Source organism: Pleurodeles waltl, chromosome 11 (assembly GCF_031143425.1).
Source record: "Pleurodeles waltl isolate 20211129_DDA chromosome 11, aPleWal1.hap1.20221129, whole genome shotgun sequence".
NCBI lineage: Eukaryota > Metazoa > Chordata > Amphibia > Caudata > Salamandridae > Pleurodeles > Pleurodeles waltl.
Genome location: NC_090450.1, coordinates 6,320,552 through 6,346,087, shown reverse-complemented (window position 1 = coordinate 6,346,087; position 25,536 = coordinate 6,320,552). Strand labels below are relative to the sequence as shown.

Genomic DNA, 25,536 nt, shown 5'->3' with positions numbered 1-25,536 from the left:
AGTTCTTTCATCGTTTGTGTGCATCCAGCCTCACCGGTGGTACCACAGGACTAAGGGCCTGTTTTAGACGTTGGCAGATGAGTTGCTCCATCACAATAGTATCCCATCCCCCTGAATCTAACTCCCATAGGATATAATGCAATTTATAGTTCGACCAATGGGATATCCATAGAAATCTGGCCCTAAGAACCCAAATGATGGTGAATAGTTATTTATGTATGCGTTTATTGCATACATTGTGCAGTCCTTCACTCCTGATTTAGTACATTCTTTAACTTAATATTCATAATAACTCCTGAAATAGTATTTGATAATCTTGAAATAATATGAACATTTTCTGAGAAACCTGAGCTACAGCTCTGCATCATTTGTACAATTCTGAGAAATGCTGAGGGAGGAGGGGGCTGCTGCTGGCTTGACCTAGAGGAAGGCTCTGGTCCATCTGTGAGACAGAGTGATGGAAACAATAAACTCTTCTCTTTGAAGCCTGCAGTATAGAAGATGGATGTGTTGGAGAGATGCTTTAAAATAATTCAACTCAAAGCCATTATCTTAACACATTGAATTACTTGGTCATTGAAGCACATTGAAGGGCATTGATACTTTTTTTCAGAATATCATTTTCTGTCTAAAGCTACCCCTGAAACGCAATAACCACTGCCTCTCCATGCCTTAATATAAACAAATTAATTGCATATGTGGCCTTGTAAACTACGTTTTTTATCTGAAAAAATCAAAATGCAGTTAGATAAGATTAAGAAAATCATAAAAGTAAAACTATAACTATTTATGGATATTATTTAGAGTTCAGTCCTTCAAAGCGTTTTTAAATGTAACATCTTTATTATTTTGATGCAGATATGAGAATTGTTTTGATCACAAGAGCAAACAGCTTGCATAAAATGCTAATGGAGTCCATATTTAGAGTATTTGTCTTCATTATTTTTTTAAACATCGCAACAGGCATGATTTGGGTTCAGTCTCCATGTCCTATTAGAAAGAGGTTTTGAGTTCAGAATCTTAAGATCCCGCCGTGGCAGTTTTTCATCGCGGAAGAGGTTGCGAGACGAGGCCGGCTTCGGCTATGTGGACTCCTGGTTCACTTTGGCCCCGTTCATGGTCGGTGTCCCTGAACTTTTTCTCGAACGCTGTTGCTTTTCCCCTAGTTCATGCAGCGACGGTTCTCTGTACATGCACACTGTAAGAGAAATTAGATAAATTAGCCATAGGACTCTGTGATGGAAAACAAAGCAAATTACACAGATCGACTAAACCAATTTCAGCAGTTCCATAGATGATTTATTTTTTGTCTACATTGACCAATAGATCATCTTATTTATCTGCCTCCGTGGATACTATTTTTTAAGATAAGTTATTGTGTTGTGTCAGATTTGTATCTTTTATGATTTTATTTTTAAAAACAAATAAAGATCTTTGAACTAAACTGAACTGGTCTTCAGATCTATAATAACTAACATCATGGTATAGCTCCAACTCAAGCAATAAAAACAAGTTACAAGTGCACTACATTTTTGGGACAGACCTTTCTGAAGCATTTTTTAAATTTTTCTAGATTTCACTCTAGAGATCTGTAGATTACATATCATGTTATAGGGAATCAACCAACATCCTTGAGTTCAAACAACTAAAGTAAACAATAGAATAAAGGTCGTTGGATAATGGAATGGCCAAATCACCCTCACCCACCGGGTTGTCCCACCCAAGGTCACTTAAGGTGACTGGCATTCCTAACAAGCAGCAATAGACTGAACGTTAAATTCTGTACCAAAGACACTTATATAAACTTCACCAGGTCTGGGACCAGGACTCCACATGGATTTGAGGTAAGCACAACATAAATCTTCAGACAAACTATTTCATAATGTGGAGGCCCAAGATGAAAAAATTCAGGGGCATATTTATGAACCACTCGCGCTTCTGTTGCATCACTTTTTGTTATGCAAAGGAGGTGCAAACCTTTCAACCATATCAATGAGGCCACTGTGCATGGCTTTGAATGGCCTCACAGATATGGAGTAAAGTGAAGCAGTGCAAGTCACTGTGTTGCCTTACTCTGTGCCGGGGGCATTCCATGGGCGTTGCGGTGGGTGTTCCCACACAACACCCATGGATTTTTGGCGCCTCCCCAGATTTAGACTTGTAAACCTGGGGATGCACCAAACCCACGCCTCCCCAGGAGAGGTGCAATGAGGAGAAATATCTGTATTTCTCCTTGTTATTTACTCTTTCTATGTGCGCTGCATTCTGCAGCACACATTGATAGAGGAATATGCCTCTAAAGACTGATTTTGTGCAGGAGGTGTACCTTTCTGTACAACAACAATCCTGCATGCTAAGCAGGCACCCTTGCTCCATGGTTGTCGCTGGGCTGCCGAAATGGTGCCAGCGCACGAGAAAGGACAGGAATGCGCTGTATGCCGTAGATACTGCATGTTCCTGCTCTTACCCTTTGATGCAGAGTAACACAGGAGGGTGGGTTGCTGCACTGCCCTGTGCCAAAAGCCCATTCACATTGGCCTTAGTTTTCAGTTTTAGTTCCTTTAGTGAAAAAACCCTTCTTTTTATCTATTATTTTGGTGTTAAAGTTTTTGTTGTTTGACTACTGGGAGGGATGCACTTGTGCAGTATTAGAATGTTGTACTCAAGGCTGAGACATAATCCAATATACACCTAGTGATGATGCGGCCTGGGACCATAATCCATCTAAGGTACCCTGGATATTCAAAGCTGTTGCTTGGTATTTTTTAGCTCCATCCATTTTGCACCCAGTGACTAAATGCTCAGTCTGACCATCTCCAGGTGTTTTAAATATGTGGCCTGTTGGTGCATTCTAGTACTTCAGTAGTTTTGTTCAAAGATTATTTTATATTACAATATTACCAAAATGTCATAGATTAAGAAGGCCACTCCGAAGGTGAGCTCATTAAATATTCAAACTCTTTTATTTGCTATGCGACATAAGTTCCATCTACCAACAAATACATGGATCCCCATATGGGGTTGATATAAACATCAGTTTTGGACAACATTATCGGGGTCATTCTGACCCCAGCGTCGGCGTTAATGTTGCGGTAGTACCGCCCACAGGCTGGTGGTACTTACCGCCACATTATGACATTGGCGGGTTGGCTGAAGCCAACCCGCCAATGCACCACTCTGACCACCAAGGCGGTAGCAGCCGCCAAGCTGGAGATAACCATCTCCAGCCCGGGGGTCACCATTGTGCCTCCGGCTGGATTATGACCCTACTTACTGCCCTGGTTTTCATGGCATTCATAATGCCACGAAAACCATGGCGGTAGGCCCTATCAGTGACAGGGAATTCCTTGCATGTGACTGATAGGAGGCCCCCACCCCGCCAACCTCTCCAGAAACCTCCCACACCCCCACCTCTCCAGACGCTCTCCAACTCCCCCCTGCATTCACACCTCCCCAATCACACACATAAACACACACACGCTCACACACTCATTCACACATACATACACACATGTATTCTTCCATTTGCACACACATCTGCACACACTTTAAAACATGCACGCAGACATGCATTCCTATTTCCATACCTACACGCACTCACACTGCCATACATTCACGCACACAATCAATGCTAAACACACACCCGCATTCACGCACACACTCACACATACAAGCACACACCCTCACGCACACACAACACCCTCCACCCCCCTACCCTATCGGAGACCCGGCTTAACTGGATCCAGGGGTTCTTCCAGCAGGAGACGGGATGGGGCGCTGCTACCACCAGCAGCGCCCACCAGCAGAACACCGCCAGGGCGTATTATTTTTCATAATACGGCTGGCGAAGGTCTACTGGCGTGTTGCTGCTTACCACCATCCGCCAGTATGGCCACAGCAAGATTTCCACCCTTCTTGTGGAAGAAATCCATCTGTGGTTATATTATGGTGGACGGATGGTAGCAGCGGCGGTAGGCGGTTTTTACCGCCGATGTCAAAATGAGGGCCTATGTGTCTTTGATACAGTCTGACCAATGGGGCAAAATGTCATTTTTTTATCTCTCAAATGTGATAAAACCAGTTTCAAAGAATCTAAAATGAGATACACCCCACCATTCTTCCAATCAGTTGTGCATTAGCTACGGTTTTCCCACTCACGCAGCAGAACTACTCCCCAGAATACAGATATGGCCGTTTCTGCATTGTTCCAGCAAAGCACATATTTTCATGTCATCTGTGGTGTGCTTCAGACCAATGAACCACACATTGCAGAGCATGTTACGTGTCCGCAGTAAAGCATCCATTGTGATGCCTGTTCCCACATTGCCTATTGTACTATGCTTCTAGCTAGCCATATATATAATATTATACACAGAACTACATGTACTCATAGGGGCCCATGTTCACAGCTTTTACACACACACATGGGCACACACAGAGTTCCCATCAGTCTCATGTGACTGTACTTGAACTGGCTGACTCCTGTGTTCTTCAGCTAGGAAGAAGATGTGCGCCTGTGCTGGGGTACCAGCATCCTGCCCTTTGGTCGACCCACCCGTGCCATACTAGTGCGCTATTACACAGCGTAAGAAGGCCTGACCACATTAAGTTGGCCATGTCGGGGCATATAATCCATGCAGAAATAGTCATTTCCTGTGCTCTAATCTTGGCGATTGTATGCAACCAGTGAGCTAGTGGCACCATGTGCCTTCAGTCCTGATGGCCAGTGTGGATGAGCAACCATCTGGCTTTCACTGTTAAACGGACAATTCATCATGTTGCAGCACACATAAAACCCATTGAAAGGCACTGGTGTGGCACACAGCAGGGAGAAACCACCTGCATAGACTTGTGAAACAAATTAATGAGCGGCCCGCACCATGTGATGCTCCAATCATCCTCACTCAACACTCTACTAAAACAGAGGCTGCTTCGAAATAGCAACGTCGTTGAGGCAGCCCTCTGGCCTTTCTTTCCATATACCGCTAGTGAAGATCACCCCAGATATAGGTGACAGACTAAAACTTATAATATTGGTGAGATGATGTTCATTTCATGAAAGTAGCCCCAAGCATCACTCAATTCCCTTTCCAAGTTAACAGTTTCATCAGAGTGTAAGGGTAAACTGCTTGCGTCCAAGGTTGGTCTGATGAAGCACTGGCCAATTTGCCTGGATAGGATCTGATTGGAGGTGATATAAATTTGAGGGTGCTAGTTCACTAACCTAACCATCCTTGGGTTACCCATGTTTAGAGATGGATCTCAACCTTGTCTGCTGTTCTGATGCAGAGCCCTTCTCCTTGTCCCAAAAGCTGTGACGTTAATCACTGCAACATCTGGTTTACTGACTGCACCTAGTCGTGAGAGGAGAAGGTTCTTTCTGAAATTAGAAACATCAAAGAAACTTTTTAATTCCTTTATTTGCAACCCACCACTTTATCAAATGACCGAACACCAGGGACCAACAAAAAGCACCAACACGATATCCGTCTAATATCCATCCGCCCTGCAGGTGACACAGGAACGTGTGCTGATAGTTGAAAGAGATGAGCTACTCATCAGCAATGGTCTCCATGTGCAGGTCCTGTACCTACTCCTTGTTGAATGAATTAAGACACAACGCTACACCTCTGGTGCTTGTCAGCTGTGAATAAATGTACAAAGGTGGAAGATGAATATTCAGTCTACATTTATAATTTTTAGTTTTGGCTACATGTTGTGACAATAAGGCCCGTATTCATACTTTTTTTGCGCCGCATTTGCGTCGTTTTTCGACGCAAAAACGGCGCAAACTTGCAAAATGCCATTGTATTTTGTAGGTTGGCGCCGTTTTGCGTCAAAAAGCGGCGCAAATGCGGCGCTAAAAAAAGTATAAATACGGGCATAAATATCTTGAAAGTTGCTCAAGGACTATAAGCTATAAGTGGAGAGAGGGAAATTGTTTATGCTCCTGATATGCTGCGCGCTAAAACCAGGGAGGACAATCTATCTCTCAAATCTTTTAATATCCAAAGTTGCTGCTCTGAGACAGCCGACTATAAGTCATGAACTGTTTCAAAGATATGGCAGTGAAATGCAGTCTTATCTTCTGAAAAGAGCCAAGCATTTCTCATTTTCATCCGCAGCCACTATCTACATAGGAAATGGATTTCAGTTGTGTAGGCTGATCCTGGCAGAGGCGACACAAAAGAGATGGTCAGTCATTTCCCTCCTTTAAGGACATTTAACAACACTAGTGTTTAGGAGAATAATCCAACGTCATTTTTATCATTATTAGCTATTCAGAATGCTTTCTTAGCAGGCATTATCTACAATTATAGGACTGATCAGAAACATTCTGAAGGTATAGGTCCCCTTTCATCACTCTCCTATCTCGGGTTATGGATCATTCTTTTGTGTTTTCTAGAATCACTGGGTATTGTGTTATGTTTCTCCTCAGAAAGGGGAGGATCTGAATTTCCAGGGCTACATGGCACTCCAAGTGATGTGCAGACACTGGTAATCTTTGTTGTACACAGAAATGCAGGGATAGATCACTGCTCATGGGAACCACCGCATGCATGAGATCTTTGAGGTGGCCCTGCTATATGGACTGCCACTCTGCTTTTTTCTGTGCTCTTGCCCTACCCTTGTGTTCTGTGGTGGTGCTCTGAAGGAAGAGGGGAGTGATCTAGTGGAAAAGGGTTCAGAAGAAGGTTGTCTGCCCTCTTATTCATCCATCACTGTGCTGGTCCTCCACAATCATGCACGTTTATCTCCATGACATAGACTCCTCCTCGATCCCTTGCATGAGTCTCAAAGGTTTATCTCCATGGCATAGACTCCTCCTCGATGCCTCACATGACTCTCAAAGGGTTATTCACAGGACATAGACTCCTCCTTGATCCCGTGCATGGCTCTCAAAGATTTATCCCCATGGCGTAGACTCCTCCTTGATGCAGTACATGGCTCCCAAAGGTTTATTGTCGTAGTATAGACTCCTCCTCGACCCCATGCATGGCTCTCAAAGGTTTTTTCCCCATGGCATAGAGGGTCTCATTTACATGAAACTGGTGCATTGTCATCAATGCGTCAGGATCTTGCGCCAGGCGCACATCCTCTAATGATGCCATGGATGCACTGTAATTACAAAACAGAGCTCCATGGTGCACATTTTTATAGATGCATCAGAAATTCTGATGCATCTGTTGGTGCTAAAGTGATGCATTGCTGGAGTTGCGTTGTTAAACTGACAAAACCCCAACAATGCAAAGATAGTCCCATTGGAAAAAGTCCTGCATCAATTTTATGCCTGATCTGAGCAGGTGGTAAAAGTTTGACGCAGTGAAGTCGTAGAGTGATGCAGTTCAAAGTTGTACATTTCTCTACATCAGTTACATGTGGCTTTTTTCCTGGGAACACCTACTTTGCATACATTATACCTGGTGCAGGTATAATGTGACGCAAGGCTTTACAAACTGGCGCAGTGGGCCCAATGCGTCAGTTTGTAAATATGGAGCAGTGTAGTGCACTGCTAGCACCACAGCTGTGTAAAAAAAAACATGATGCATCAGTGGTGCAAGGGGCTTGTAAATGAGGCCTCAAGTCCTCCTTGATCCCACGCATAGCTCTCAAAGTGTCAGTTCAGCAGGAGATGGTGAAGGACCGCTCAGCCATAATCAGACAATCCTTATATTGCCTGGAGGTACAGTGGGCTGGTAATACACCTAATATCCTTTCACTGTGGGGTAACAACGGCTGTTAAATACCCTCCAGGACATTAACAGCTTTATTTGTCTGCAGGTGCAAGCAATAATTCTTAGTTAGTATGAATTATAAATTCATCATCTTCAATATTTATTTGTATTCCTATATCATTTATCAACAATGATGGAATAAACCCAAGGGCATCATACAGCGAATGTGCAGAAATGAACAATGAATATCAGAGTCTATAAGACAGGAGATATTTCTATAATAAAAGGGCATAAAAGAGCTATTAAATTGTCACAGAGACAGCAAAGCAAATACCTCAAAGGAAACGCACTGGCCCTCGTGTCCCATCTGCAGTCTAACCAAAGGAAGCCTTGATGGCCCAGAACAAAACCCAACTGGGAACACAAATGAGACAATGTAATCATCTCCAAATGCCATGACCTTAACATACATCCAAGTGATCATGAAAAAACATGAAAGTCAATGGCAGAAGAGGGGGAACTCTCTCTATACTTCATTTAATGTACTTTTTTAAAGAATTGGTGGCATAACGTCGCTTGTTGTTATATCCTAAAAATGCTGCAGATTGACCTATATAAACCGTCATGAGCCTTCTATCATATAATTACATATTATTCTCCCTTGTGCAGAAATTGCTTTTAATGTGGGGATGTCCACTTCCCTTTTCTGCCCACAGCTGCCTTCTACAGTATTTGTACACATGTTTGTACGGTAGGAACACGCCTTCCAGAGTTTGTGAGCATCCACGGCCACTTCTCCGTCTCCCAACAATAACCACAAAACTCTGGCTAGTCCAGTTTACTGGGGGGCTACCAGCAGCTCTAAATACATCTGTAAACATCAAATATTAGGATTCCATCCACCAGTGTTGCATTATGTGCTCTTTTCGTGATGATCCGGCGGTGCAAGCCCCTCAACCATATCTTTGGCTTTTCAGGGCCTCCTGGATATGGAGTGAGACAAAGCAGCGCACTCACTGACTTGCGTTACTCTGCACGAGGGGGAGGTGGAATTCCATGGAAGCTGCAGTGGATTTTTCCATGCAACATCCATGGATTTTGAAGCTGCCCCAGATTTATTTTATCACACAAACCTGGGGCAGGGCCAAAAGCTTGTGCCTCCAGAGATGAGGCGCAACCAGGAGAAATACTTTTATTTCTCCTAATTTTTCCTCTTTCTGCGTGTGCTGCATTCTGCAGGACATATAGAAAAACAATAGAATCTCTGGATTGTTTTTGTGCAGGATGTTGCCCCTTCCTGCACAAAAACAACCCTGCATGCACAGCAGACACCCTTGCACCATGGTTCAAGGGTGCCTGTGTTGGCACTAGGCAGCAAAATGTGGGCAGGATCAGGGGGAAAGGGCAGGAATGCACTGTATTTCATAAATATAGTGCGTTCCTGCCCTTTCACATTGGCATAGGGCAGTGGAGCAAGAAGACTTCAGGCGCTGCCCTACGCCAAATGTCCATACAAATGGGCTCTGACCACAACGTTGCCACAGACACAATGGTAACCAATGGAACCAGTGCAACATGGTGTGGTGTGTTAAGAATCTAGCTACTTAGTAAGTTGCAGACCAACAAAACTGTTGAAAGTTTGTCCAGATGGCCTTAATACCATCCATATAAAGGATGTTAAATGTCCAGGAATTACTGTAGGTAACTTAGCACTCTCCTTCCTGGAGAGTTGGCACACTTCACATGATATTCTATGGAATGCTCTACTGTCAGCCACTACTGTGCAGTGCAGGTGCCCGGTGACACTGCACATCTCCCAAAACCAACATATGGCCTCTTTAAGTCCTATAATGAAGTGGCACTCAGTGTGGCGCAGAAGGGTTATGAAGTCACTAAGATTACTGTCGGGGATCTGTGTTTGTTGTTGACCACCAATCACAGGTGTCTCATCAGTTGGAGGAATCATTTTGCAGTTTCTTTCCCTGCCTGACTCTCACCGTCGGTCATTGCCCCAGCCAGCAGACGTCTCGATCACTTACAAGATGGTAACCAAATGCCACCTATCTGCAGGAAGAGGTAATTCAGAACCTCTCGTCTAAGATGCTGGAACTAGAACATTCAGGGCAGACCGTGGGGCTTTGGCCTGCAGCGCATGTGCCACAAAGAATTGACTGGATACAGATTCTGCCTTAGCTGATAATGATGCGCCACCTTTTCAGCAGTGACGTAACATTGTCCCAGCAGCCCTTGCGGTGCATGGGGCGGGGAGCTCCAGGGAGCCCCCTCAGTGCAGCCTGCACAGTGTATATGCAGCTGGACCCTGGTCTGAGAGTCCCTGACTGGATCCAGGAGCCCCACTCACATAGTTTGCAGGCTCATTATGCGACTGTTCAGTAGTGGCAGTCTCCACCAAGGATGAGAAATGAAGATCACTTCAGGGCACTGAGAAGCATTGCATTCACCTGATAAAAAATAACATAAGTATATACTTGGACAAACTTCTGTTGTTCTACTCATTCCTTTTGAATTTCGTAATTTTTCTGGGGCTGGAAACTGAAAGCTGATGGTGCGCAAAATAAAAATGGAAATAGATGCAAATGTCCCACTTTCCTAAACGAAACAAATTTGCCTCTTGGCAGGATGGGCGTCTGTGCTGAATTGCATTTGATGGTTTTGGGCATCTCAGAGGCATTTGAATAATGTCATTGGCTACAGTTACAGGCTGTACGCCTGGTGCGTGCCAAGCGACAAATATGAGAAGAATAATTTCATATGTGGCATATTGCTTGTCATTGCACGGAAACTGGTGTACAAATGAAACAGCACCATAAAAGGACAATAGATGGAGATGGATACTGGACTGGACCAAGGAGGAGAACAGAAAGCTGTTTACAAAGGAAATTGGTGCAGCATGTGTGTAAGTCCAGTAAGAGAAATTAAAGGATTTATTTTGTGTATTTAGCTGAAGAAAGTTTGACATCCTGATATGGATGCAATATATTTATAGTGCAAACCTAGCCAAAAGGCAGCGAAGGCCTGTGCATGGTCAAAGACGAGCATGAAGTCAGCAAGTGGTGGGAGAGGCAGCGGTGACGTAGTGTTCGCTAAAGAGGAGCGTCTTCGATTCTTTGCTAAACTGAAGCAGCGTTGCAGCGGTGCTGATGGAGACCTGGTTGTTGTTCCAGATCCTGGGTGCATTTCTGGAAAAGGCCCGCTGCCTTGTTTTTCTTTTATACACATCTCAGTCTTTAGCCTGAGGGTGTCCGGGCTGCGGGTGTACTGAGACTCACCAATTATAGTGAGGTTGTCTGCAGGATAAGCAGGGGTGCCAGTTGTGATGGCTCTGGATATGATGCCGCTGGTTTTCATGCTGCTATTGGGTAGCAAGGAGAGCTAATGTAGTTCCATTAGGATGGGGGTGATTTAATCATTTTTCTTCGGGTCCTAGATGAAACGTGCTGTAGAGTGTAGGATGCACTTATGGGGTGCTATTGTGGAGTCTTGTAGGCCATGAAACAGAGCATTATCATCGTTGAGATGGAAAGGCACAAGGGCTTGAACAGCAGTTATAACGTTTTTTTCTAGCAGGTATGGTTTGACTTTCTTTAGACGAGACATCTGGCACCAGAACATCTTATTTTTTGGCTACGTACTCCTTGAGGGTGAGGTTGGTGAACAAGGTCAACCGAAGTGACTTGGCTTTAGGTGAAATGTGGGGTTTAAAACTATCAAGGTCCTTGTCATCGAGCCAGGTTTGTACTGTTCATTGTTGCTGTTCTTCGGTAAATAACAGGAATTCTGTCACCATTGTGTTGAGCTTCAGGATATACCTTGCAACTGCCCCACTCTTAACCTCAGAAACCCACAACAGAACTGCCATAGAGGGCCACATCAGTGTGCATCTGCTTGCCGTGGTCTGCTTTCTTATCCTCAGGACCCTGCTCATTGGATAACAGTGGGCTGATCCCTGGATGATGGAAACTCTACCAACACCACCTCAAACTGGTCCAAGAGAGACCAATGCATATAGCATTGAATAATTGGTTGGATCCTGAGATCCTGTACCCTGCTGTGATCTCCAGAGACACATGTTCCAGGCTTCACTGGAGCTTTCACAAGCAAGGGCGTCAGTTCAGCCAATTCTAGGCCAGTGAACATACTTTGGACCTCTTCAGCAACCAGATCCCACTTGGCTAAACTGAGCCTCTGATATCAATGAAAGTTTAAAAGACATATTTCATCTAGAACACAGATCCAGCTGTGGGACCACAATGCCTTCCAAGAATTCCCCCCCCCCCTTGATTTTGATCTTATTGTGTTTCTGCCCCTGCTTTGAAGATCTAAGAGTCCTCATAAAAGTTCACCATCCTCCAGAGACTTCATAGGTCCCAGTGTGTAAGACCTCAAAGTGTCCTAAGGGCTAAACTTTTAAAAGTAATGTCTCATTTTTTGACTTTCATAATTTTAATGGCACTTAGTTAATATGCAGATATCATTCTATAATTACTTTCATCTGAAACTTCAGTTCTTTATCTCTTGACTGCCCTTCAGTGGACACCTCCGGTGATCTTACTGATGGGATTAATGTAATACATTGCCAGGGAGAGAAAGGAGGTACTCAAGAATTCATGTTTAAGTCAGATATCTAGGTCAATACTTGCAACACAGAATGCATGGCTGAAGTTATTATCTCGAGCTTATTAAGAGTCTAGGATAATGGGTGTGTTTTATAACACTGCAAGTAGTGGGGATGCCCAGAGTGTTACTGCGGTGGGTTGGGTGATACAAATAAAAAGTTCTCATTTTAAACTCATATTAAACCCATCTCTACACACAAGACGTTTGTTGTCTCAAAGCAGCCCCTTCTCAAACTGAAGTTTAGAGGTTGCAGTATTGTCAAACATCCCGAAGATGTCTATGAATGTTGAACTCCATAAACCAAATCACCAGCCCTTATCCTAAGCCACCTTCTAACTGGACATAAAAGTAGAAAGCAGAACCACATCAGCCCAAAATCAAAAAGGGCTGTTGCAAGAAATAAACATGATTGCTCCACTCCCTTTGGATAGGTAATCCTAACCTGCTTGGGGCTAGAAGAGCGCCTCGAAGTGCTGAAGCCCGCCTAGTCCATGCTGCTCAGAAAGCACCAGCTGTTCATGTATCCCACCTGCCTTTTCCAAATACACCTCATACACCTCTTTCAGGACCATCACTTCAGCTTTATGACTTGTGGCTGCGTTGGCAAAGGCACATTCAAAACACAGTCAAGCCTTGTGGTTCGTGTGCACCTTCTGCTGCCGGTGAAACAGTGGGTAGGATGCAAGTATTTGGCACACATGGCCCCTCATTCCACTGCAGCCCCAAGGGTGAAACAGGAGTTTGTGTTACAGTCATTGCCTCTTTCCTCAGGGGACACACAAATTATTCAAACTGACAGGCACTGATTCTTTCCATATAAAGGATTCCCCAGGGCTCCTGACTCTACTCACTGAAAATACACCAGGTCTCTTTCCTCAGTAAAAAGCATCACTTTACAGACCACATCCTCAACAATGCGAAACTGAGACAGCAGAGACACAACATTAGGAGGCTGAGACGATAGAGTGGATACAATACAAAGCTGAGACAACAGAGTGACAACAACACGAGGCTGAGACAACAGAGTGACAACAATACGAGGCTGAGACGACAGAGTGACAACAATACGAGGCTGAGACAACAGAGTGACAATAACGCGAGGCTGAGACGACAGAGTGACAACAACACGAGGCTGAGACAACAGAGTGACAACAACACGAGGCTGAGACAACAGAGTGACAACAACACGAGGCTGAGACGACAGAGTGACAATAACACGAGGCTGAGACGACAGAGTGACAACAACACAAGGCTGAGACGATAGAGTGACAACAATACAAAGCTGAGACGACAGAGTGACAGCAATACGAGGCTGAGACAACAGAGTGACAACAACACAAGGCTGGGACGATAGAGTGGAAACAATACAAAGCTGAGACAACAGAGTGACAACAACACGAGGCTGAGACGACAGAGTGACAATGACACGAGGCTGAGACAACAGAGTGACAATAACACGAGGCTGAGACGACAGAGTGACAACAATACGAGGCTGAGACAACAGAGTGACAACAACACGAGGCTGAGACGACAGAGTGACAATGACACGAGGCTGAGACGACAGAGTGACAGCAATACGAGGCTGAGACAACAGAGTGACAACAACACAAGGCTGAGACGATAGAGTGACAACAATACAAAGCTGAGACAACAGAGTGACAATGATACGAGGCTGAGACAACAAAGTGACAATGATACGAAGCTGAGACAACAGAGTGACAACAATACGAGGCTGAGATGACAGAGTGACAACAATACAAGGCTGAGACAACAGAGTGACAGCAATATGAAGCTGAGACAACAGAGTGACAATAACACAAGGCTGAGACAACAGAGTGACAATAACACAAGGCTGGGACGATAGAGTGACAACAATACGAGGCTGAGACAACAAAGTGACAACGATACGAAGCTGAGACAACAGAGTGACAACAATACGAGGCTGAGACAACAGAGTGACAACAACACAAGGCTGGGACGATAGAGTGACAACAATACAAAGCTGAGACAACAGAGTGACAACAATACGAGGCTGAGACAACAGAATGACAACAATATGAGGCTGAGACAACAGAATGACAACAATACGAGGTTGAGACAACAGAGTGACAACAATACGAGGCTGAGACAACAGAGTGACAACAACACAAGGCTGAGACGATAGAGTGACAACAATACAAAGCTGAGACAACAGAGTGACAACAATACGAGGCTGAGACAACAGAATGACAACAATATGAGGCTGAGACAACAGAATGACAACAATACGAGGTTGAGACAACAGAGTGACAACAATACGAGGCTGAGACAACAAAGTGACAATGATACGAAGCTGAGACAACAGAGTGACAACAACACAAGGCTGAGACGATAGAGTGACAACAATACAAAGCTGAGACAACAGAGTGACAATACGAGGCTGAGACAACAGAGTGACAATAACACGAGGCTGAGACGACAGAGTGACAACAATACGAGGCTGAGATGACAGAGTGACAACAATACAAGGCTGAGACAACAGAGTGACAGCAATATGAAGCTGAGACAACAGAGCTGCAACAATACTGTGCTGAGACGACAGAGTAACTGAAGGTCACTACTTTTAGCTGGAGGTTTGCGGTTCAGCAGTACCTGAAAGATAAAGTCCTAGAGAGAGTGGTTTGTACCTCTACAATGCTTCAAGTAACTCACTCAAGCTCAGTTCAACCCCACGAGAAATTAACTAATTCTCACTAACCCTTGAATTTTCTGCCAAACTGTTTGACTTGCACACAGACCCTAAACCCCATTTAGATGCCACAATAAATCCAAAATACACCCTCCTACCAACTGGAAGGACTCAAGAAAATCAAACTCTCACTACTAACTGAACTTTACACCAACATGCAAATTATACTCACAGAGCTAGAAGACAGAAATAGAAGAGGCAATTTGCGCTTTTCAGGGGTCCCTGAGAAACTGGAAAAGGTTTATATGATCACTTTCTTGAAAAGCTTTCTGCCCACAATAGCAAGCATTACATTCGATAAGCCTTTAGAATTCCAAAGAGTGTATAAGGTCTGGTTGAGAAATGTAAACAGAACAAACAGTCTTACGCCAGTCATAGCTTGCTTTTTGAGATGTGGTCGATCTTGCAAAGCGTTGTGGCATACAACTGTGCAATGACTTAAAAATCCTTGACTTCTAAGACTTTTCAAATAATGCTTCAGAAAAAAAGAAACTTACTGGCTATCCGTTCACGTGGTCAAACTTAGGTATCATTTACATGCTACTCCTGAAACACTGAAATTGTTGAAAACCAAATGGTGTACTAGATAAACCTGGGGCTTGAGATCAGGTACACTAAGGGCTTCTGAATGTCTGAAAAGACTAAGGGCCTCATTATGACCCTGGCAGTAGAGAACCGCCAGGGCCAACGGGGGCGGGAGCACCGCCGACAGGCCGGCGGTGCTCCCTTGGGCATTCTGACCGCTGCACTTTGGCCGCGGTCAGAAAGGGAAAACCGGCGGTCTCCCGCCGGTTTTCCACTGCCCCTAAGAATCCTCCAAGGCGGCGCAGCTCGCTGCGCCGCCGAGGGGATTCTGACAATCCTTACCGCCATCCTGTTCCTGGCGGCTCGCCCGCCAGGAACAGGATGGCGGTAAGGATTGTCGTGGGGCCCCTGGGGGCCACTGCAGTGCCCATGCCAATGGCATGGGCACTGCAGGGGCCCCCGTAAGAGGGCCCGCTAGTATTTCACTGTCTGCGTAGCAGACAGTGAAATACGCGACGGGTGCAGTAGCACCCGTCGCACCTTCCCACTCCGCCGGCTCGATTACGAGCCGGCATCCTCGTGGGAAGGGAGTTTTTCCCTGGGCTGGCGGGCGGTCTTTTGGAGACTGCCCGCCAGCCCAGGGAAAAACTCATAATACCCTCCGTGGTCTTCTGACCGCGGAGCGGTATTATGGAGGGCGGCATCCTGGCGGGCGGCCTCCGCCGCCCGCCAGGGTCGTAATGAGGCCCTAATTCTATTCTGAATACAATGCCATATGCATGTCATAAAGCGCCTGGAAGATTAAAAGTAAATAGTAGACTACACAGAGGGTCTCAGCTGTGTGTGGCCAGATTTGTGTAGGGCACACTAAACTATACTGGCCAAACTAAGACCAATATTTATACTTTTTGGCGCAAACCTGCGCTAATGCAGGTTTGCGCCAAAAAGTATAGCGCCAGCTAGTGCCATTCCTAGACGCCGGCCAGGCGCCATATTTATGGAATGTCGCTAGCTGGCGCTAAGGCCCTGTTAGGACGCTAACAGGGCTGGTGAGGCGTAGGTGGAACCGGGGCTTATGCACCAAATTATGCCGCTGCACTGTTTAGAGGCGAAAGAATTGCCTCTAGGCAGTGTAGCGCCATTGACGGGTGCACAAATCTCATGGACATGGCTCCTGTCTTAGTAAAGACAGGAGCAATGCCCACCACTCCGTTGGCCATGCCCAGGGGACAAATATCCCCTGGGCATGGACATTGGTGCCAGCGTCGTGCAGGGGGCCCCAAGTCAGGGCCCCAAGCAGTGTTGGGCAGAAAAGAAACAATACTCATCCAGACTTACCTTGGATGGGTCCCCCATCCTTAGGTGACCTCCTGGTGTGGGTAGGCGTGGGTGGGGCTGTCCCTGGGGCCAGGGAAGGGCACCTGTGGGCAATTTCCATGGTCTTTGACCATGGAAATCTGCCTACAGTTCCCCTTACCCCTGCCCAGACCCAGGCATTAAATGATGGAGCTAAGCAACCTTAGCACCATTATTTAAGACCCCCCACCCCCTTGTGTTGGATTTTAGCACAGATGGATAAATATGGTGCAAAGGCATCTCATTGGCGCAAGGTAGGTTTTCCCCTCCAGAAAATGACGTAAACTCCATAACTTTGGCGCTAGAAGTGTCTAACTCCAAAGTATAAATATGGAGTTAGGTTTGCACTAAATTTGTGTTTTAAAAAATGATGCTAATTCAGCGCAAACTGAGTTTAAATATGGGCCTTTGAGTCCAAAGGGTTTTTCGAAACAGATCAAATAAGAAATGCAGACAGACTTAAGACATTCACCGAAATGCAGTCCATTGCCCAGTTCTGGAACTATCGGCTTGAGGTACTGCATGAGAATAATTTGGGTCCCTGACGTCTCATCCTTCAAGAATCCCTGATTCTATAATATCTTACTACTTGGGGCACATATAATGGGGCAGTATCAAATATCTGTAAAACAGATCTAACATTTGTGCCATTTAAAGCTGAGGAGCTGCAGGGCTGTTTATCTCATAGGCATTCATTTGATTATTCAGAAGAGCACTGACTTTACATACTGCAATCAGACAAAAAAAAACCTCCTGGAAGCCCTTCTTAAGTTCTGTTATTTCAAAACTTCTATAGGTGGCACAGGTCCCCGGAAAGGTTGGCAGCTTCAGACCTTTGTAACAACACAAGATGCTGGAAATGCCAGTTCCTAGACAGTAAAATAAGGTGCTCCAAATGTCCTGCCCTCTGAGGCGCTCCAACTGTCCTGCCCTCTGAGGACTGTCCTGCCCCTCTGAGGTGCTCCAACTGTCCTGCCCTCTGAGGTGCTCCAACTGTCCTGCCCCTCTGAGGTGCTCCAACTGTCCTGCCCTCTGAGGACTGTCCTGTCCCTCTGAGGTGCTCCAACTGTCCTGCCCCTCTGAGGTGCTCCAACTGTCCTGCCCTCTGAGGACTGTCCTGCCCCTCTGAGGTGCTCCAACTGTCCTGCCCTCTGAGGCGCTCCAACTGTCCTGCCCTCTGAGGACTGTCCTGTCCCTCTGAGGTGCTCCAACTGTCCTGTCCCTCTGAGGTGCTCCAACTGTCCTGCCCTCTGAGGCGCTCCAACTGTCCTGCCCCTCTGAGGCGCTCCAACTGTCCTGCCCCTCTGACATGCTCCAACTGTCCTGCCCTCTGAGGTGCTCCAACTGTCCTGCCCCTCTGAGATGCGCCAACTGTCCTGCCCTCTGAGATGCTCCAACTGTCCTGCCCTCTGAGGCGCTCCAACTGCCCTGCCCTCTGAGGACTGTCCTGCCCCTCTGAGGCGCTCCAACTGCCCTGCCCTCTGAGGACTGTCCTGCCCCTCTGAGGCGCTCCAACTGCCCTGCCCTCTGAGGACTGTCCTGCCCCTCTGAGGCGCTCCAACTGTCCTGCCCTCTGAGGACTGTCCTGCCCCTCTGAGACGCTCCAACTGTCCTGCCCTCTGAGGACTGTCCTGCCCCCCTGAGGTGCTCCAACTGTCCTGCCCTCTGAGGACTGTCCTGCCCCTCTGAGGCGCTCCAACTGTCCTGCCCCCCTGAGGTGCTCCAACTGTCCTGCCCTCTGAGGACTGTCCTGCCCCCCTGAGGTGCTCCAACTGTCCTGCCCTCTGAGGACTGTCCTGCCCCTCTGAGGTGCTCCAACTGTCCTGCCCCCCTGAGGTGCTCCAACTGTCCTGCCCTCTGAGGACTGTCCTGTCCCTCTGAGGTGCTCCAACTGTCCTGCCCTCTGAGGCGCTCCAACTGTCCTGCCCCTCTGAGGTGCTCCAACTGTCCTGCCCTCTGAGGCGCTCCAACTGTCCTGCCCCTCTGAGGCGCTCCAACTGTCCTGCCCCTCTGACATGCTCCAACTGTCCTGCCCCTCTGAGGTGTTCCAACCGTCCTGCCCCTCTGAGATGCGCCAACTGTCCTGCCCTCTGAGGACTGTCCTGTCCCTCTGAGGTGCTCCAACTGTCCTGCCCTCTGAGGACTGTCCTGCCCCTCTGAGTTGCTCCAACTGTCCTGCCCTCTGAGATGCTCCAACTGTCCTGCCCTCTGAGGTGTTCCAACTGTCCTGCCCCTCTGACGTGCTCCAACTGTCCTGCCCTCTGAGGCGCTCCAACTGTCCTTCCCTCTGAGGACTGTCCTGCCCCTCTGACGTGCTCCAACTGTCCTGCCCCTCTGAGGACTGTCCTGCCCCTCTGAGGCGCTCCAACTGTCCTGCCCCCCTGAGGTGCTCCAACTGTCCTGCCCTCTGAGGACTGTCCTGTCCCTCTGAGGTGCTCCAACTGTCCTGCCCTCTGAGGCGCTCCAACTGTCCTGCCCCTCTGAAGTGCTCCAACTGTCCTGCCCTCTGAGGCGCTCCAACTGTCCTGCCCCTCTGAGGCGCTCCAACTGTCCAGCCCCTCTGAGGTGTTCCAACTGTCCTGCCCCTCTGAGATGCGCCAACTGTCCTGCCCTCTGAGGACTGTCCTGTCCCTCTGAGGTGCCCCAACTGTCCTGCCCTCTGAGGACTGTCCTGCCCCTCTGAGTTGCTCCAACTGTCCTGCCCTCTGAGGTGCTCCAACTGTCCTGTCCCTCTGAGGTGCTCCAACTGTCCTGGCCCTCTGAGGCGCTCCAACCCAAGGACAGTCACGTGCACTATTCGATGCCCACGGGTTGGTACCCGCAGGACCAACTCCAGTTGGATTGGCCGGGACAGGGCCTGGGCGGAGGGAACATTTGGTGTATGTTGTGGGTCTGGGGGTTGTTGCGATGTGACGGCAGGAGGTGTGAAGAAGGTGCGAGCATGGCAGTGGGTAGATGGGCCGCTAGTAATTATGCTGTTGTACATTAAGGGCTCATTGCAAAGTCTATAACGAGACTGAATTGACAGCAAGTGGGATGGATGAACTGCTGTCTGCGTGACACTAGGTCGGGCAACTCCTGGCTGCGCTCTTCGGAGTATTGGAGCCCTTGGCCTGAGCCCAGCTCGCCCGTTCCCAAGTCCAGCCCTGGGTACCAGGCCAGCGTTCTGACAGGAGGTGGGCGAATAGTGCACTGCTCTGATATAGTGATGACAAGGTACTTGTAGCTGTGGTCCTGCAGTCATCCAGAGGTACGAGGTTCTACTGCTCTTCTAGAAGCAGACCATCCTGGGTCCAATCTGGTTGTGATGAGAAGTGTTGAAGTGACATAACTCCGGGCCTCTGCAGCGCAACTCTCTAGAATGATCCTCAAGTAGATCCATCCACCCTGGTATTCCACCCGGGTATCCTAAGAGATAATGAGAAGGGCCACCCACAGATTCAAGTATTCTGAGCCGGCTTCATTGTAACCATTTTTGTTAAGTTCTTCTTCCGAAATGGCACATGAACTTTAATTGAAGCACGCGGTGCTGGCCAGATGCCATCTCTGTGGTTGATCAGTTTTGTTTTTTGTTTATTTTTGGAAACAAACCTCTAACTCTGAGACTCTTCCTAACATGATAAGTCAATGACCCCAAACCATAAAGAGTTTCCCCCCTTCCTAAGGTGGATACTGAGTATTTTCCTGTCCAGGATCACCGTGATGGACAGAACACTCTTGGGAAGAAAAAATAAATGTTTCAAAAGGCAAAATGATGTTTTTTTTTCCAAAGCATTGCTCACAATAGTGCTGTGTTGCATTGGGTGCATGGAAACTGTTCCCTTTCTTGAAGCCAGGTAAGGCCCCAGTGTCAGAAATCTGCCAGATTCCAGAACTCTAAATGAAGCAAGACCATAGGTTTGGTGGAGCCGAGCATCACATATTTTTGCCAAAATGTGGTCCAATCACAAGAAGATGGAATTAATTAATATTAAGTGGCGCTGAATTCCTCCCATGAAGCGTGAGAGAGGAACTTTAGGAACCTTAACTTAACTTTGCCATTTAAAGTCTTCTTTCTAAAGAGGTACCAGCTGGCCAGACATGCCTGGTCCCCTCTTGACCCAGTGTCTTAAGCCTCAACCTCAAGGTGACACCTGGAACCGATGCTCCTTAGATATCCGTTGGCACCACCGGCTGGTGAGCGGCTACTGCTTAGATCTTATGGCCGCGGCGAGGTTCGGATTGACATCATGCTATCCTTGCCCAAAAGGCTACACTGCCAGCATCTCAAAGAAGATATGCCGCATGGAGCGGCTAAAAGGTGCAGTGGTGTGTGCAAGGCGTGTGTGGTTGGCACACCATTGTCTTGTATTAATGTTCCAAGGCTGCACGCGCTCATTTGGATATTGTGCAGCAACCTGATCAAGCGCTGTCTTACTGGAGATGGAAGAACTAATGCAACCAGTACCTCTGTCCCCGAACCCCAACCGCACCACCACCCACAGTGGTCCGGGGAGGAGATACTTTCAAGACGACATACTACACACATTTCTAGAACATCACATGACCTAAGTGGGGGTTAACTTGTCTGGAAATGTTTTTAATATTTAATAGGAATAAAATAAAAAGTTCAGCTGTATATGACTCCAATCGATGATATTATATTACTAAATAATATAATAAAATTCTAGAGTCATTTTTAGTACCGTCCAAACTAATTAATGATCAAATTCTCTTTAAAAACACTAGTGAAAAATAAAGAAAGGGAAATTCCCTGCTGGTGACTAGAAATCCAGAACTGACAGACATTTGTCTGACTGTCTTACCTAGGAATGCTATGGAAAGTTCCTGAAGGGCCATTAACAGCGTAATGCTGTTAACTCCTGTGTCTAGAACATTTTCCTTCAGGTAGGCATGTACGTCTGAATCAATGTATGTTGTAGTGTAGGTATGTGGTGATGACATAGTACAAACCCAGCCAAAAGGCAGTGCAGCGCTGTACGTAGCCCGATGCAAAGACGCAGTGTCTGGAGGGGCGGCTGGGTTGTGAGAGTGGAAGTCGGCCCCTACTGCGGCGTATCACACTGTTCTCGTGACGTCTCTCCTGCGAGAGGGATGGGAGTTGCCAAAAGAAGACTTAGAGCCTGATTATGACCTTGGCGGATGGAATACTCCGTCACAAATGTGACGGATATCCCGCCCGCTGTTTTAGAAGTTCCATAGGATATAATGGAACTTGTAATACGGCGGACGGGATGTGCGTCACATTTGTGACGGAGCATCCCATCCGTCAAGGTCGTAATCAGGCCCTTCATTTTCCTCCTGCTGCCTGGCAAAGCACAGCAGCTAGATAGGCTTCAGCTGGGCATGGCGTTTCAGCGCTCTCTGCAGCTGCGCTTTTGAACTCTCATCTAATATTGTGCACTAGAGGCGTCCAACAACAGCAGGGCTGTGCCGGTGGCTTCTCTCAATGCCACTTTAGTTCTTACTTGTAATCCAGCAGGTTTCTGCTTGATTTCACTGCCAAGAAGCAGTTTTCTCACAGCTTTGATTGATTTAAAGTCTTGTGCCATGACCTGTGTGGAGAAGGGTTTGCAAGACTTTATTTTGAAGATGAATTCACATCTTCTTCAGTTCCTACTTGTTACACAATTTACACTATTCTAAGATGGTTTTCCCATTCTGCCTCAGTTTTGATCCCAATCCAAGATGGCAGGTACAAATCTGTGTAACCCATTTTCCTGTGCCGGCTCAATCACAATATGTAAGGAGACCTTGCCTGCAACTCCCTGCATCACAACACAGCCAGAACTCCTCAGTGGTCTGGAGCATCAGTATTGTTCCAGAGCTTCAGCTTCACGGGACTCTACAACTTCTCTGAACTATAGATTCCTAACTCACTCAGCCTTCCTTCCTGCAACGTCTGCTAAAGCCTGAATCTCTGCCTTCATATTTGAATTGTTCCAGGGATTATAATTTATACCAACAACCTTTTTCCTACAATCGAATACCCCTTTCTTCAGACACCTGGTTTCATACATTCACTTGTAATCATGGCAGTCAAGTGGCTTCCAACGGGTATGGTCCATGAAGATTTGAAAGACGCATGTCACATCCACCCATTGAAAGTTCTTCAAGAGAGGCAACGTTAGCGCTTCTGTAAATGGCAGCAGAGTTGAGGCAGTCTTGCTGGATGCAGGTATGCATGTTGTTCCATAGATTGTGTGCAGAGAGAGAAGGTTCCAGTCTTATCTGTTTCATTTTTGCTCTCCTTTGTCCCAGTCTGATGGTGTCCCACCAGTAAGTGTGCCGAGAGCCACTGAAGGTGGTAAGCTTGTACGCCAGTTAGTTGAGGCTTCCAGGCAAAATTGCTTTGCTGATAATGCAACATCTGTGACATTGTAGCCTATATAGTGAACTGTTTTTAGTCATTAGTAACAATTTTGAATGACACCCCTGAACCAGGATTTCCGACCCAGTGGTTTTAACCTCCAAATGTGCACTTGGCATCTAACACCCTTGAAATCAGATCGGTGGCGCTTCAGATCACTTTTCAGTTGCCAAACATAGCAGAAAGCATATGGCATCTTGTGCCTTGGACACTGTTGGACTTGGCCCTTTCTGCAGAGTATCTCCAAATGTTTTGTTTGCAATTCTCCTATTTTTTCTTTTTTTGCTGAATTCATTTTTGTTGGACTTAGGACTGTGTGCACTTTACCACGGCTAAACAGTGTAAACTGCTTGTGCTAGCTACTCTAAACATGGTAAAATTGGCTCATACCCAATTGGCATATTTAATGTACTTGTGAGTCCCTAGTAAAGTGGTACTATTCGTACCCAAGGCCTGTAAATTAAATGCTAATATTGGGCCTGCAGCACTAATTGTGCCACCCACTTGAGTGGCCCTTTAAAAATGCAGGCTATTTGCGCAGTTTAAACTACCATATCGACCTGGCAAAATAAACCTTTTGCCAGGCTCACACCTTCCTTTTTAATACATGTAAGTCACCCCAGGGTAGGCTGGGACAGTCCAAGGGGATTGGTGTGTTATATTTAAAAAGCTGGACATGTACTCTAAAGTTTTACATGTCCTGGAATTGAAAAACTCTTAAATTAATTTTTCACTACTGCAAGGCCTATCTCTCCAATAGGGTAACATTAGAGTTACCTTATTGCATTTAATAAGCTGTAACTTTCAAATGGGAACAGGTACCCAGTAAGAGTTTGATGTCTTTGGAACTGTAATGAAAAATGTTCTTTTATGGTAAAGTCAGATTTTAAATTACAATTTTGAAAATAACACTTTTGGAAAGTTAGCATTTCCCTGCCTTAGCCATTTAGTGGCTGCAGCCTGCCTCTGGGTCATATTACTGGGTATAGCTGACAGCTGGGCTTTGTGTGTTCCTCTTAGACAGCCACACACAATACAGAGCTTAAGTGTGCATGGATGGGCCATTGCTGGCAGGGCAGGGGAGGGCAGGGGACTCCCCTACTTACACTTGAATAGATGGTGTCTTGCCTCCACACGAAGGGCTACACACCCCTTCAGTACACTGCTGGTCCCATGCAGACACTGTCAGGAAGAAGGACTGCTGTGCTGCTGAAAAGACTACCACTCTTGTGGACTGCTGCCCCGCTGGACTACTTACTCCCTTATGCAACTGGTGTCTTGCTAGATTGCTGCCCTGGTGCCCTCCTGCCTGAGTCAGAGGGATTTGGACCTGCATCTGAACTAGGACTCCCAGAGTGACTCCAATGGCTAATCTCCTGGCATCCTGTTCAGGGACACGCATCATAGCATGCTCACAACTACCTGAAGCAGCACCCATATTCAGCTGAAGCAAGTCTCTGACCTCCAAGCAGTGCCCTTGCGGGTCCTGGACTCTTGGTGTGACCTCAGAGAGGCTGAATTAAAGCTTTTGGGTTCTTTGTGACTGTGAATGGACCTCTTGGTGCGGAAACCTTGTCATTCGAACAGCCCATCAGCGTGAAGTTCCATCGGTCCGGCCTTTCGCGCTACAGCATTGGCCACTTGTGGGGAGCACCATTGAGAGGTACCACCCGAACACTTGCGACAAAAACAGGGTCTTTGCGCTACAGCGAAGCCTGTCTGCGACGCGAGGCCTGCTCTTCGTGCTACATCGACGACCATCCACAATGCTTTCAAATTCCTCATAAACTGCAGATGGGACTCTGCGTTGGACTGACAAGGACCGACCGACACTACCGGACTCCTGAAAGAATGCGCTCTATTGCCTTTGTCCAAGTCTCGCTACAACTACAGCCAGAGATAAAGGACCTGAGACACTCAAGGTTGTGCAAATAACATCTCTGTCATTGTACCCTGGACATACCGGTGCGCCTCCAGGCACTTTTTAATCTCAGTGTTTACCCTGCGCCCACCCTGTCTCCACTCTCAATGAAATGCTACGGATCGCAGAATGCCAGAGTGCTCAGCGTTTCATCCTTCCAGGTCGGCGCTACGGATCGCAGAATGCCAGGGTGCTCAGCGTTTCATCCTTCCAGATCGGCGCTACGGATCGCAGAATGCCAGAGTGCTCAGCGTTTCATCCTTCCAGATCGGCGCTACGGATCGCAGAATGCCAGGGTGCTCAGCGTTTCATCCTTCCAGAT

General features: G+C 46.8%; 1 protein-coding gene across 5 annotated transcripts in view; it reads right to left on the bottom strand.

The window, feature by feature from the left end:
• Positions 1-820: 820 nt before the first annotated feature.
• Positions 821-25,536, bottom strand: part of FGF12 (fibroblast growth factor 12) — a 646,321-nt gene continuing 621,605 nt past the window's right edge. For 3 of the 5 annotated variants that reach the window (XM_069212769.1, XM_069212771.1, XM_069212772.1), the window contains exon 5: positions 827-1,198. In XM_069212769.1, coding sequence (XP_069068870.1) covers positions 1,083-1,198 — 116 coding nt within the window. In that variant the 3' untranslated portion in view covers positions 827-1,082. Of the gene's footprint in view, positions 1,199-25,536 lie in introns of all 5 variants that reach the window. The other 2 variants (XM_069212770.1, XM_069212767.1) reach the window with 1 other exon arrangement.